Source organism: Theobroma umbraticum, unplaced genomic scaffold, assembly GCF_002168275.2.
Source record: "Theobroma umbraticum cultivar Fairchild unplaced genomic scaffold, ASM216827v3 scaffold_30.0, whole genome shotgun sequence".
NCBI classification, from domain to species: Eukaryota; Viridiplantae; Streptophyta; class Magnoliopsida; order Malvales; family Malvaceae; genus Theobroma; species Theobroma umbraticum.
This window is the reverse complement of record NW_018397254.1, coordinates 7,464,663-7,479,996: the sequence shown is the minus strand read 5'-3', so window position 1 is coordinate 7,479,996 and position 15,334 is coordinate 7,464,663. Positions and strand designations below refer to the sequence as shown.

Genomic DNA, 15,334 nt, shown 5'->3' with positions numbered 1-15,334 from the left:
ATGAAGCAAGCTCTCCTCCATTTATTAATTACTAAAAAATATGAAAAAGAAAAAGATAGCATATGATATTAAATCAATTGAATTATGAGATGGGATATGCCAACGAAAGAGTGACAATATGACACGACGTCGAGAGGAAAGTTTGGTTAATTTTTTAAGTGATGAATCAAAGCAACCCTCCAAAGTTGGAATGACAGAATTTTTTAGTCTGCCTAAAATCTTTATGAAACGTGCACAAAGAGCCACCTGCCGACTTACTATAGTCTTACTAAAATAAAAGGTGTAAATTCTGCAGTGAAAAGGAGGAAGTGCCCACACCCAAAACTTTAACACGCTGCCAAGGCCAAGCCCACATTTTGCCACAAGCTTGCCTTGGAAGAGATTGCGCAGAATCTTTTTTGTCATAGGCCGATGAAAAGGCCTTTCGAAGTCGTAATGACATATGTGAAGGTCTCAAGGGATAAAGTTGTAAGACAAGAGCCCTCTTACAAGCGTATCTGCATATTTAAAACTTCCCATTATCCCTGGAAGATACGGCTTTGAACCCTGTAAGAGTCTTTGTTCAATGTTTCCTTCTCATCAAAGTGATGGCTTCCTGTACGAAATCTCTGATATTCCCCACCATCAAGATTTAATGCAGCAAAATCTGACAATATCTGGGGAAGCTTCCGCAGGGGGAAGTACTCTCACCCAGAGAATGGCAAAAGGCAAACGACATAAAAAGTTAGCAGCTGCTGCCAACAGTAATGATGGGAATGCTGCTGCCAATAATGATGCTAAGAAGATCATGCGCAAGGAAATCGAACGGCAAAGGAGGCAGCAAATGGCCAAGCTCTATGGAAAACTTAGATCATTGCTCCCTCTTGAGTCAATAAAGGTCAACAAACTATCTCTTTATTTATTCATTTTTTGACTCCCTTATTATGTCGTTTAACTTTACTAGGTTTTCAGTAGTATTCTCAAGACATAGCTACCCGTTACAGTTGGTACATGTTCGTTAGAAATTAGCTCTTTGTGGAGATAAGGGTTTTTTGTCTCTCTCTCTTTGTAGGAGTAATTATATATGGCTAGGGTTATCTTGATGGGGAACTAATTACAGGGAAAACGAGCTGTTTCCGATCACATGAACGAGGCAGTGAATTACATAAAATATTTGAAGAAGAAGATCCAAGAATTGAGTGTCAAAAGAGATAAGCTCAAAAAGTTGTCCAATTTGACTGCCTTTGATCAAGGGAGTGCTAGTTCATCTGATAACTCCTCGTTGATCAACTGTGTTGCCGTCCACCCTTATGGGGGCGGAGTGGAGATTGTGATAAGTAGTGGCTTTGGAGACGAAAGCTGGCATCTCTCTGCAATGATGCAAGTTATTCGCGCAGAGGAGCTTGACGTTGTCCGTTGTATCTCCAGCCAAACAAATGAAGGGTTTTTGCACACTATTCAGTCTGAGGTACATACATCTAACTCCATTTAATATCCCCCTCTTTTTTTCCATAATTAATTTCTAGTTCTAGGATTTAATTATGCATGCAAGTTTTAGCATTATTAATTAATCATAAACATGTGATTTTCTGTGTCTTGTTGAATTTGTCTTTCAGGTTAGTGATCCAGCTCATCGGCTTGATCTACCCGGTTTGAAAAGCAAACTAAATGATTTGATCTCGTTTTGAGATACGCTTCTCACTGATGATGCTGTGTAGGCTGCGTCCATTATGAACTGCCACAAGCCCATCTCCGATATCTATAACTCAGCTTTTGGTACTTTGCTTTGCTATTCTATCTAGAACTTGGAACTATCTGTAGTTGTGTTTTTGGTGAGTTCTTTGTGGAATGAGAAAATATAATATCAATGATGCAACTCCTCCGAAATTAACTATTTGTAGGGAAAGTATTGTGTTAACTTAGAGAAATAAATCTTTGGAGGGAACTATGGTCTGTGGCTAGTGACGTAAAACAGGAAATAAATGACCATGTTCCATGACTGAGAAAAATTTTGCTTTAAATTAATATGCTCATTAACATTTTCATGCTCTCCTCCTAGTTATGTATTTCAGTTGAAGTGATGTGATACCAAATACACTAGCAACTTAATCAGTCCAACTTACTTTAGTGACTTATTGGTAAGTTGATTAATATTGCTGCAAGGTAACACTTAACATCGTTTTAATTTCTACCTTCAATTCATGAACATTGATTCTAATCAAATTTCATTACATATGAGATCATATCCAGCATATTTTTTTTTCTCAATAATATATCCAACATATATATGCCTTGTGCGGATTTTGATTTTGTTCTGTTTTTTTATATATTTATTACATTCTAGTAGTGAAATCAATCCATTGAAATTCTTACTTTAAACTATAATAATCTGTGGATGGTACTTTACATTGGTGGGTACACTTTCTTGCAGTTTTTGCATGCTTGCCTGCACATTAATTCATAACACAGGTTTTGCCATACACGGATTAATTTGAACAGGCAGCAGGTTGCTTGAGATTTTTTTGGGAGACCAGTGGGTGGGGAGGGGTTGTTGGTGGTAGGGGGTAGAAGATCCAGGAGCAACCACATGAGAACAACAAGAGAAGCCTGCGACTTACCCTTGTATATATCGGGAAAAAAAAGACATTGGTTAGTAACAATGACAATATCTGATGATTAAGTGAAGTTATAAATCGTTAGATGTGATAAGTTGGTAATTGGAAACAAGAACAACGCATTTACATGAATGAAGTTGCTGCTAGATAGTCTTTCGGTAAATTTTGTATCAAGAACGCGAGATTGAATCTTGGACTTGATTAAGAATTACTGGGTGTGGTTAACTGAAAGAGAGGGATTATATATCCCACTGTCCGTCTCAACTATTGGACCAAAAAGAGTAGTAGTCACATCAACAGGTCAAGCTTAGTCTAGACACAACCACTTCACCATGGAGGAATATCAAATTTCCTATCTACAAGCTGTTTATAGTTATATAAATTCCTTCTGGTTTGAGTTCTCAACAGGTAAAGCCTCCGCTAATCAGTGATCATCAGCAAAAAAGTTCCCTAGTGTTACTCGTTCTGTCCTGCCTTTTCTCTCCTGAAAATGAAAAATCATTGTTATGATTTTGAGGAAGTTCAGGAGAGAGGGGAGGGGGGGAATTGAAACGTTTGACCTTAACATTTCTTACAAGAGGTAAAAACTTGCAGGCAAAATTTGAATTGTTAGTTTGGTGTCTTTATGCATAATCAACAAAACGAATACAAATGATCACGCCATTATATAAGTTGATATGTTGGGCAATGGGCATTTTTAAGCTACTTCTGGAGATTTATGAATATTGATGAGGCTGCCAAGCTTTCTTTCTTCTCTTTCCTATTTTTTGTTTTTCATTTGTGGTGGAATGACACTTATATATCTAACAAAGTTGACATAGCACGCATAAGCAAAGCAACAAGATCTCATTCTGAGATCTTAACTAGCATCATTAGGTTCATTGTATCAATCCGTATAAGGTCAAGCATTTATCTCTACTTCAAGTGGTGAATATGTGTAGAGCTACAGCATCCCATGATGGATAGTTTGAATTCTTAGATTCATGCCTATGCTTCCTTTCTTAGAGTTGATTTTAAATTGTTTTTGATGTGTGATGCAACTATACCATATTCTTTGTGTGTGTGTGTCTGTGTGTGTGTGAAAATCATCAAGAATATACAGTTTTACATAGCTAAATTTAGTTCTCCGTAGCAGGAGACATATATTTGGTTGAATATGAACATTGAATGAAGGATAAGTCATGATTTTGTGTTGCTTGTTATTTTCCATTCTATCGATTTCTGAAAATCAATAGAATTGTCTAAAGGTTTCACCATCAGTTAAGGTTTTGAAAGCCTTATCCTGTTCTAGGAGCTTTTATTAGGAAGTGGTGCTCTAAAGTCTAATCATCTTAACTTCTTTTTATTGCCATTATTCAGTCCCCATGTATCATGTATTCTTGTGCTTATCGAAATGCCATTACTTGAATGCTTACAGCAATTCATTTTTCCTTTCTTAAATTTGAGATGTAGAGAAATACAATGGCGAGTGATAACAATGTTAATTTGTTCCCACTTGCTTCTCTATTTATGCTTCCACTAGTTTCGTACATGATGGTTTGGACTCTGAGTTTCTTTTACGGATGGTTTCGGTTTATTTTCTTATGTTTTACAATACAATTTAAAGTGACTATATCTTATTTTTTAAACTTTTAGCTTATACCAACGTTTGATATTAATAAAATTTAATTTGAATAAAAAAACCCCTAAATCAATAATATATATAAACTAAAAAATTTCACTAATTATTAAGTATGTAAATATACCCACGGTACATGCTTATGAGACGAATGTAACATGAATGCTGCTCTTTCTTTCATTGATTTGTTTAGAAAAAAAATATTTTCTAATTTAATTGATTATTTCATTTATACAAAATATTCTTTTTTATGGTTATTTGTTTCCAAATTGAAAGTATTTAATCAGCTTAAAACTGAATACAAATAGAAAAAAAATCCGTACCTCTTTGTTTTTTGTTTTAATTAAATACCTATAACCCAATCAGGATTTTTCATTTAAACTAACCAGACTTTCTATTTGTGCCATTTAAATGTGCCTCAGCCAATCCGTTTCTTACTTACTTGACACAAGCTTTTCTAATTAATTGGTAATACTTTTTCTTTTTTGGAATTTAATTAATTGCTAATGCTCAGAAGAAGAAAAATATTTTGGTCATTGAGGCTGAATCCTCTCTCTCTCTCTGAGGTCTTAAAATAACATTATATAGGTCGAGTCCAAGACCTATTGGTGCATGTGGCCTGTGGGCTTCTCTAGTATCAGCTCTTTCAATGAGCCCATGCCCAATCAGCAATCTTAAAGGTAATTGAGTCATTTTAGAGTAGACCTTGGTTCAGGCCCAGCCCATCAAACCTTTTTCTTTAAACTCAAGCCTGAATTGGGTCTATTTAATTTTTATTATCTTATTTTTAAAAATAAAATATTATTTTGTATTTTAAATTAAAATATATTATTTATAATATAATATTTTAACTGGGTCTAATTAGTACTTAAAATTTCATAGCCAAACTAGACCCATTGACGTATTTTAATCGTCAACAGCCGCCCCAAACAACACCTTGAGCCCACAGGTTCAAACCTCCCCCATGTACCCGGCTCTCCCCATTTTATTTTCCAGCTATACATATGAGGCTATTTCCTTGCACTTGTTTGGAACGTAAAATTTGTCCATGTCTACCGTAATTTTTGCACTCCTGTCTTCTGATATGATCTCAAAGAGTACATATGTAGTCCATCGTCAAATTGCCAAAACGTTAATACTAATTAATTAAATCCTTTTTTGCGTAGAGTGATTCCTCTTAATGGAATTGATACGGTTGATTGTCCTCGATGGGTGGCGTTTTTCTCACTAATTCAAACTGGAAGTTCAAGATGGTACGGTTAAGATCGTTCCATTAGAATTGGATCATGCTCCATTACGATATGTTCAACCAAATGGATGCTCCAGATGTATTGATAGCTGTTGATCGAGTCAATCATCTTGATGTGGGTCCCTGAACCGAGTTCTTGGGATTTGAAGGAGTCACTTTTCATCTAACGAAAGATATTGAATGATTAAAACCATGATTACCATTTTACCAAATTGATTAATCGTGCTGTATGTCGTATGGAAAGTATAGAATAATCCTTTAAGAATGTTTAATAAGTGAGAGAATAATGCGATGTTTCCAATGGAAAGTAGATTAACGCAATGACGACAAGAACAAAACTTTAATTAGCTTAATTGAAGGCTTCAGATAGAAGTGTGTCCACACCATTATGCTCCAAACTCCTTGACTTCCTAGTTCCTAGGCTGCCTTTTGTCTCCAGTGCCAGAAGCTATTTTCTTATTCAGAAATCTCCGATAATATTCTGCTTTGCTTCTTTCCTTTGTATCCCCAGCCTGGTTGTGTGTGTTCTGTTGACAACTCACTAATTTTCCTCGTACTCTTAACCTTTTCTACCGCAGAAACTATGAACTGGAGATGTTTACTGTGTTGCATCTCTCAAGAAAAAGAAGAGATCAGGTAGGCCTTTCTAGAATTAATTTTGGCTAGACGTTTTCTGGGTTAATTTGCCATTGCCCCTTCTAACTTTTTGGATTCTTTTTCTTAAAGGGTGAAAAAGAGCAGGGATTACCCCTGGGAAATATACTCTATCAAGGAGCTTCTGCACGCAACAAACAACTTCCACAACGATAACAAGATTGGCGAAGGCGGATTTGGAAGCGTATACAGGGGCCATACAAGTAAAGGCGTCGAGGCAATCATATGTTTTCATCTTTTTCTCTATTGCTTGATCTCCATAGCTAGTGGAAATGAAATTATGCATAGTAGTTTCTTTTTGCTTTTGTTAATTATGTGCAGCAAACATGGTGTTACAGATAGCAGTAAAACGCCTCAAGGCGATGAGTGCCAAGGCAGAGATGGAATTCGCTGTGGAAGTGGAGATTCTTGGGAGAGTAAGGCACAAGAATTTGTTAGGTTTGAGAGGGTTTTACGCCGGTGACGATGAAAGATTAATAGTCTATGATTTCATGCATAACCATAGCTTGATCACTCATCTGCATGGCCAACTCGCCGCCGATTGCTTACTAGATTGGCCGCGTAGAATGAGCATAGCCATCGGTTCAGCCGAAGGTCTAGCGTAAGTTAAAACAAAACTTTCTTTGCAAGAAACCTACCTAATTTGTTCTTCAAATTGTTTGCATATGGTGCATGCCAGAATAAATCAAAGATTTTATATATATATATATATATATATATATCAACATAATATATACTTTTAAAGTAAACAGTCAATATTGCTTGGTTTGATGTTGACAAAGTGAGATTTTCCATAATGTCTAGCTAAATTATATTCATAGATAAAATGCTATTACATTTTTCCTACCTTAGATGTGTTTAATATGTTCGTGAGGCCGTCCTAATTAATTTAAAATGTTAGCTAAATGTGTCCTTGTTTTTTTTAAGGTACTTGCATCATGAGGTCCATCCTCACATAATACACAGAGATATAAAGGCCAGCAACGTTCTTCTAGATACAAACTTTGAAGCAAAAGTTGCTGATTTTGGCTTTGCAAAGCTCATACCAGATGGTGTTACACATTTGACGACTAGGGTCAAGGGAACTCTCGGGTATTTGGCCCCCGAATATGCAATGTGGGGGAAAGTTTCTGAAAGTTGTGATGTGTATAGCTTTGGCATTTTGCTTCTAGAGATCATTAGCGCCAGAAAACCATTGGAGAAACTCCCTAGTGGTGTGAAGCGTGACATAGTGCAATGGGTCACCCCATATGTCCAAAAAGGTGCATTTGATCGTATTGCAGATCCCAGGTTGAAAGGAAAATTCGATCGAGCTCAGCTTAAATCTGCAGTGACGATTGCGATGAAATGCACGGATAGCAATCCGGAGAATCGGCCTAGCATGTTAGAAGTGGTGGAGTGGCTTAAGGGTGGTGTGGTGAGAACAAGAAAAGAGGTGACCAACATTGAATACATGCTTGAAGAAGAAGAAGGAGACGATGACACTGATACCCATTTTGAAGGGTTTAGGATGGCACAATCTGATATCAGAAGAAAATGGGCACGTTCAAAGAGGATTTGAACGTTCATTTCATTTGTTTCTTTCTTTGTGTATGTAATTCGCAAGAAATTGTTAATCTAATGTTACAGTATGTAATGCTTTGGCCTTAATTGGATGCTTTTTAACGTCGTGTAGTTGAAACAAGTGAATGACCATATATATGACTAGGTCTTAACTCGGAATCTAATCCTCAGCTACATATTTTGCTTTCTCTTTCCACTTGTTTTGATTAATTAATTAAATTTACTTGCATACATACCTTCTCTATCCAACACTAGAACAAAGACGATGTCAATAGCTTTCATTGAAAGCAACAGAGCACGATACGTCAAATTAAATATTACCACTAGGGTCAATATTATTTAATTTACAAGTAGTAGTAGTAAGTAAATTTGTCTTTCATTTTGTCAATAAGTATATATGCACAAGGGTCATTGTGAAAATTAAGTACAAATATTAAACAAGGGTAATTAATCAGGAAAAGACAAAGCAGCAATCCAATGGGACATGCTATTAAGTATTATTTTTCTAGCAATTTTAACGATTCAGCAAAAACTGAGAGTGACAATAATAATTTGTTATAAAAAGATCATTAATTAAAGTATTGAGAAAAGTAAATTTTGTGATAAAATTCAATTGAAGCGTAATTTTTATAGACTATATTAAAGATATGAAAAAATTATAAATATAATGTATAGAAGTTCAATCTGGATTCATCGCTTTTATTTCAAAAATTAAAAGTTTTTCATATTTAATCAATTCACATCTATACTCAAGCATTTAGTTTATTGATTAATATATAATCTCTTGCGTAAAAAAAATAATTCGAATTTCTCTTTTTTAATTAAAAACAAAAATCAACCCCACCTTCGTCCAAAAAATAAATAAAGAGAAAAAATTACAGGAACAGCCCTCTGATGAGAGTTACATGTTGTGGGCTTCTCCTTTGTAGGTGCTCTGGATCATGGCGTAGCTCAGGTTTAGGGTAGAATGGGCTTGTAGAGATTTGTGGCCTGCTGAGTTTGTTGGAGCCCATGCCCTGTTTGGGTAGATTGGTAGCCTCAGCATGTATCCATTAACATAGAAGATTAATGGTAAACCAAACCAAACTTGACATCCCATTGTACTTTGCAGTGGGCTAATTTACTTGAATTAACTTTACATTAATATGTAAAAGCTAATCATTTCTCTCCATTTCTACGAGTTCGATTTCTTCAAGAAGTTTATGAAATTTCTCAATCAATTTGCCAAACACTAACATGTTTAATGACAAACAGTTGGTGCACATGCATAAAGGCGCCCACTCTCAACTCAATATATCCATTGAGCTCAGACGACATCAATGGACCCACGATTTTGACAATTCATTCCTTGGGCTGCAAAAATGGCGGGGTATTCTGTTCACGTTAATGCAGAAAAACTGGTGTTTAACCTAATCCATCACACTCAATTACTTAAACAAGAAAATCTCCTACAAACCCCAGTATATATACAAGCAGAATTGACCACTTTTTTTTTTCTCTTTCCAAATCTCAAGTAGTGGACTGCGCTTTTGGAATTACAGAAGTAGAGAGGGTTCTTGTCTTGGGTTTAGCCGTTTAGGATTTAATTAGGAAAGTTGAAGCTCTCCTATAAATTTAAGAAATAGCAATTAAAACAATATAGTATTGTGGGTTTATTGTTTATTTATATTTATCGTTAATTTTCATTCAAACATTTTGTTAGACTTGCTTGTCGTCCTTTTGCACCACAAACTTTCCTGGTGAGTCAGATGGGTTTGGGTTCAACAGCTGGGCTAGACACCCTTATAGGTCAGGAAGCAGTTGTAGCCTTGAAACGTTGACACGATTGGGACAGGCCTTATATTTCAGGAGACGTTTAACCTTTCAAGGGGGGTACTATTGAGAGAAATCATGGAGATGGAGAAAGCGCTCTGAAGAAGCTGATGATCTTTGCAGAGAGTAGTACTACTACTAATTAATCAATTCTTAAAGCAACGGGCAAGTATCGATTTTCCCATTAAAAGGGAAACAACATGCCGGTTCCATTAAAGGTGTGGCAAAGGACTTCCATTTAAATGCTATGTTGCTAGCTCTTCAGAAAAGAGAAGCAAAGATTTTTAACAGCTACGACCAAGGAAAAACGCAGGCTGTCAGAGCTTGAAACTGAATGCGAAACAATTAATGATATCCAGATAATGTTCCATTCAAGTTGCTCAAGGGTATTAGAGTTCCTTGAGGCTTTACCCAGATTCAGGATCTTGAAGGACGTTTGCCTTGAAAACTAGTAAATCACTCAGAAAAACAATATACTTCTCCGTTGGTAGACCTTGTTGGGAGAGCAAACTCACCTCATTTGTGTACAAGATCCCTAGAATAATGTTGGATATGGTGAAGCTACAGGCTTTAGTTTTCAAATCCCAAGGTCCATGTTTTTATAGTGAAAAAGGGGGCAAAGCTAGGTGTCCTATCCGCTTACGAGACATAGTTAGGACCGTCCTAACTTAAATTATGTATAAATGTAATTGTGTGGAGCAGTTTGCGACTCTTTCCTCTGATTACACTTGTACCACGTCTATCCTAAACACAAAAGCAGTGGCTATCAGTTGAAAGCTATTGAGAAAGCATTTGCATGTGTAGCCTTTGATAGGAACATTTAACACGACAGAGAAAGACAGGGAGACTTAGCTGGGCAAGCTAGAGTGAAAAGCAGATGATCAGCCGGCCTACAAACACTAGGGTTTTTAAGTAGATCCCAGAGAGGCTTCTCATCGGATGCCATGTGCTTATCATTCTGTGTTTTCCTTTGCTAACGGTTTGTGAAATTTAAGGGCTTATATCAAAAACCCATTAAATTCTTCCCAAATACTTTCAAAAAAAATAAAAGAAGAAAGGCATGGTGATGAGAAATATATAAGAACAATCTATGGTCCCAACTTCTTCAAATTGTTTGCAGCTTTACAGCTGATGCACACAAAAGAGCTACGAGAGAGAGGAAGGGAGGATGAAAGAGAGTGTATGGCAAAGTTTGAAACCCATGGATTGCAATCACGAGAGAGGCAATAGGATCAAAACCCCAAAATTCAATGTTTGGTCCAGGGACTTCCACAACGCCTGTATTTATATATGGCCACTGAAAATGATGTTACCTGTCAGGAACAAACTGCTCCAAAACATTTGTTTATTTCAGAATTGAGATGAATATGTATTTCTTGGGGATTCTTGTGAGCAGGAATCATGCTGCTGATTGGCAGCTGTGCAAAAGCTCTCTTCGCAATACTATCGCTTGTATTTGAAGGCAGACCTTGACTCTGCCAATGTTTCCTGCAACTAATTCCAAGCTTTTATGTACCCTCAATCGAAATTTTCTTTCCATGTTGCAGACTGATTTGAAAAGGCGCCATTTTCATCTAATCACAGTGTTCCTCTTTTGATAATTGTTGCACAAATATAAACTTGTTTTGACTTTATAAATTATATTGTAAGTTTGAGTTTGAGTTATATGAATAATTTATTTAATAATAAATATATGTACTTTTTATTTAAAAAATTTAAATTTCAACTTTTAATTTTTTTTAAACATATATAATTTTACCAATATTTTTTATATATTGTGAAGACTTAAAAAGTGCTTTTTCAAAAAAAAAACCTTAAAAAGTGTAGTTAATCAAATTAACTTTTATTGTTACAAAGATTTATTACTTTTAAAAACTCAATTAACAACGTCTCCATGGTAAAATGTTTGCTCATGTAGTCTATCAAGAAAACTGTTAGTACTAATATTTGTATTATGTATGCAACTATATCTATAACAATGTTGTCAAAGGTGTAACACCATACTACTAAAATAACTTTTAACAAACACAACATCAAAAGAATTGCTATTAAAAGTCAAAATTTTACTAGTAATAATTAAACTTTCCATGTTGAATTTCGATTGAAATTTTTTTAAAAAATTCACATCAAAATTTTAAAATTTAAATCCATAAATGGTTAAAATAATGCAAAAAATTAACATATATTTTATCTCAAAAAACAATTCTACAAAGATTTGAAAACTAAGTACGTTTACACTAGAAATGAGAGTCACATATTAAGATATGGAACATGGTCAATATTAAGATATGCACCCATGTATCAGATCAATTATCTTTCCCAAAACGAAGTGTCCCTATCGAATTAACCTCCATAATTTGAAGGTTTTAACTTTCTAGTAGTTTTGGCACTTTCACCTTGAGACGACAATGTCCATGGAGTGCTACTACCTCTTGAATTTATATACAATTTGATGAGAATTAAGGTATTTATTCAATGTAATAGTATGCATTAACATTTCATTCTCGCCTGTTAGTATGTATTGTGTACTTACAATTGCCAATTGATTAATTAATTTCTACCACTCATCTAGATCTAAATCTTGATCTCGTACCGGACTCTTTGAGCATAGGCTATTTACATTAATGCAATCATTTTTTTAAACATAATCGGTAAATCAAAATGTCATGTTTGAAAAACTCATCGACATATTAAAATTTTCTCTTTTTGTCTACAATAATTTTTTTGGATAATATTTTAAGGCTTAAAATAGCAATTAATAATTCTTGTGGATGTTCTTACGATTATGCACTATTCAATTAGCCATTTTGTTTTCGTTCATTACAATATTTTCTACACAAATCCTTCAATTTTTTTCACATTGTTATTAATTATAAATTTCATTACCTCCATTTAGAACCTAACTCATACGTAGATATGTAACAATTTGTAAACAACAACATAGGAAAAGAATTATACGGAAATAAAAGGAAATCCTTGAGCCCCCCTTGGTTCAATGGTACCCGCCATGCCCTCTGAGGTATATACAGGGGCTCTCTCAAATTTTTAATAATGAAAAATGAGGTAATTTGTACAAAATATTTATAACTTTTTATATAATATTTTTGTTTTATTTGTGAGTTTTAAAATTTAATTTCTTAATTTTTTTTATCTTTTAAAAATGTTCAAATTCATCAAGTTTATCAATCATCATTGAAATCTAATAAAATCTGTTACTTCAATACCACGTGTGAAAGTTTATGTAGATGTCCATGTGATAAAAATAACTTTACTATATGGTTAAAAAATACTGTTAATTTTTTGGAATGGGATTTATTGCATGGGATGTTCATACGGCACTAAAATGACATTTTTGGTGACATTTTAATGATGATTTCATGAAATAAAAAAATTTGTAACATTAAAATAAGTTTAAAAATTACGGATAAAGATGATATACTGCACAAAAGTTATAAATAATTGATGCATTTTGTTCAAAAAATAACAGGTATGATATAAAATAAAAGACTTGATTAATATTTAATTAGAAAAAGAGAGCCGGAGCTAATGAGGGTGAGAGATGAGGAGGAGGTGGTGAAGAAGATTATGAAGCTGTGTGTGAGCTACGGGGCAAAAAGGTTTGGTTTTGGCGGCCGGAAGAGAAGTGCCTTTTGGCGAATGGTTGGGTAGTCAGTACTCCTTTTTCACGATTCACTGCCAACTCTGCGCTGGCCTGCATGCCTTGCCTGCCCTTTTTTCTTTTGCTGCCTCCCGTCTTTTGTGTTGGAGAGATGAGTAAATACCACCCCCAAAGAAAGTGCTGTTAATGGAGATCTTCTACTTCTTTCTGTGTTTGCTTCATTTATCCCACCTTCTTTTGATAGGACCAACGTTGGCATTCTTTCTGAGAATGATGGGGACTCCACTCCATATATCCATATATATACCCCTTTTCTTATTAATGCTCCATTCTCTAATTTACTGCATTTTTTTTTTTTGGGTGAAATAAGGGTTTTCATTTTTCACCAAATAAATGGGGCAATTACAAAAAGGGGCAATAGACCCAGATAAATTGTAGTCAACCACCATAAAAGAAAATATTCGTTTAAAAGGAAATAGAATTTTTTTTACTGTTAACAAGGAAATTGCAAGTACCATTCTGCCCTTAAATATTTAAACTAATTTTTGTTTTCAACTCTACCATGAGAGAAAAGAGATGGGAGTACCGGAGGGGTTGCCAATGGCGAGTGCGCCAGCGACTGCCACCAGAAATGGTCGAATCCCACATGGACAAGCTAATACGAGGTCGGTTTCAACTTTGATATGATTGGATTTGGACATTATAGGCCGGACCTGATGAGGCATGGTGGTTAGAAGGGAGGAAAGCAGAAGAAAGTGGAAGAAAAGTTCAAAAAAGAAAGAAAGAAGGATTGTGATCGCCTGTAGCATCGGAGGTTGCTGACAGCCTCTTTCTGCCACTATTTTTCTCTATTTCCCTTCTCTTTCTCCTCTAAACCAAGGAGAAAGCCAAAGGCTAAAATGGTCAGCACGAGTTCCTACTTAATACTTTCTTAGCGCTTGATTTCGTTTTTATAAAATATAAATATTTCCAGTTCATGGCTCCTTTTGCAATTCCCCCAGTATAAAAACTGAAGGGTTTTTGGTCCACTACCTAATGCTATATGCTATCGCTCTCTGCTGCTGCTATCATAATTGAGGAATAAGTTGTCAACATTCATTTGGAAAAATCCCACACAAGGCCTTTTTAAAAATAAATGCTCGATTTATAAGTACCCATCACATATATTATTTTTCAAAACTAATTTTTATGGTTTAAGTCCATCGGTTGGTTTTTTATCATTTTAATTACTCTTGAGTATTTCACATAAAGGGTAAAAATTTTTATATTCCAAAAAGAAGCAACTTTGCTCAAGAACAGAGGTTCAAGTATATAACAAACTATTCAACAAAAAAGAAGTAGATGCGTAGATTAGCATATTAATTAGTTAGTATTATTAAAAAGGTTTTAGACTTCACCATGAAGTTATACTCCTGCTGGCTGCTGCGACTATGGTTAAATTGAAACTCTACAAGTACCAAGTAAAAAGTACAGTTATGCAGAGCATCTTCCTTACGAATCTTTAATGTTAATCTAATCTACTTGCCAAGCATGAAGGAAGGGAAAAAACACTTGAGGGAATAAAGCCAAAAGAGAGGCGAACTGGCAAAAGACATGGCCAAAGAGTGTCATGAGCGAGTCGTAGGAGCAGAGCCATCGATTCGACGGGTCCACATCGATGGATACCTCTGCAACCAAAATCTATGCACACTCTCTCTCACGCTGACTCGCAGACTCAGAGTGTCCGCGCTCTCACCACTCACCCCCTCACTCGACGCGGGAAGCTGGAGCCCTCTCTCTTCTATCTTTCATGTCCGTCTATCTCTTCGCAATAACAAAAAAAGAAAACATTCAATGCTCTCTAGAAAACAATGTTGGTAGTAATATTTTTGGAGCCGCGTTTCGCAGTTCAAGTACAATCATGACCCCCCCGCCCCCTCTAATCATGCACATAATAGAGTATTCTATATTATTATTATTATTATTATTATTATCCAATCTCTCTCTCTGCTCACTTGTTCCTTACTTGTCAAAATCACACATCAACATAACAATGTGCGGTTGTATTAACTGGTAATTAACTGAAGGGTCTTATTCATGGCAGTTCCACAATCTCGACTTTTTTCTGTTACTTCTTTCTTGGCCTAGATGTTGCTTGCTTTAGCTTGCTATGATTTCCTATAATATTCAACTTTCCCTTTTGGAGATACGCTGGCAATCAAAACTCCAAAAGAACCACAAAATCC

General features: G+C 35.3%; 3 protein-coding genes across 3 annotated transcripts in view; all 3 read left to right on the top strand.

Moving 5' to 3' along the window:
• The first annotated feature begins 565 nt into the window (after positions 1 to 565).
• On the top strand, positions 566 to 1,720 carry LOC110425800 (transcription factor bHLH36-like). The gene is made up of 3 exons (XM_021440841.1): positions 566 to 877; positions 1,100 to 1,447; positions 1,596 to 1,720. The coding sequence occupies exons 1-3, from the start codon at positions 566 to 568 to the stop codon at positions 1,665 to 1,667; spliced, it is 732 nt and encodes a 243-aa protein (XP_021296516.1). The 3' UTR covers positions 1,668 to 1,720.
• A 4,324-nt stretch (positions 1,721 to 6,044) lies between these two features.
• Positions 6,045 to 7,676, top strand: LOC110423842 (PTI1-like tyrosine-protein kinase At3g15890). The gene is made up of 4 exons (XM_089785308.1): positions 6,045 to 6,097; positions 6,188 to 6,332; positions 6,454 to 6,716; positions 7,043 to 7,676. Exons 1-4 carry the CDS (start codon positions 6,045 to 6,047, stop codon positions 7,674 to 7,676), a joined length of 1,095 nt encoding a protein of 364 aa, XP_089641434.1.
• Positions 7,677 to 13,036: 5,360 nt separating this feature from the next.
• Positions 13,037 to 15,334, top strand: part of LOC149527734 (Protein kinase superfamily protein) — a 3,894-nt gene continuing 1,596 nt past the window's right edge. The window contains exon 1 of the mRNA XM_089785297.1: positions 13,037 to 13,155. Within this exon, the coding sequence (XP_089641423.1) occupies positions 13,037 to 13,155 (119 nt within the window). The remainder of the gene's footprint in view (positions 13,156 to 15,334) is intronic.

Bases quoted from the DNA above. Each gene is read 5' to 3' on its own strand.
- LOC110425800 (XM_021440841.1), top strand. From the start codon at position 566: ATGTTTCCTTCTCATCAAAGTGATGGCTTCCTGTACGAAATCTCTGAT. The intron at 878-1,099 runs GTCAACAAACTA...AACTAATTACAG, and splicing joins TCCCTCTTGAGTCAATAAAG to GGAAAACGAGCTGTTTCCGA. The intron at 1,448-1,595 runs GTACATACATCT...TTTGTCTTTCAG, and splicing joins TGCACACTATTCAGTCTGAG to GTTAGTGATCCAGCTCATCG.
- LOC110423842 (XM_089785308.1), top strand. From the start codon at position 6,045: ATGAACTGGAGATGTTTACTGTGTTGCATCTCTCAAGAAAAAGAAGAG. The intron at 6,098-6,187 runs GTAGGCCTTTCT...TTTTTCTTAAAG, and splicing joins CAAGAAAAAGAAGAGATCAG to GGTGAAAAAGAGCAGGGATT. The intron at 6,717-7,042 runs GTAAGTTAAAAC...GTTTTTTTTAAG, and splicing joins GGTTCAGCCGAAGGTCTAGC to GTACTTGCATCATGAGGTCC.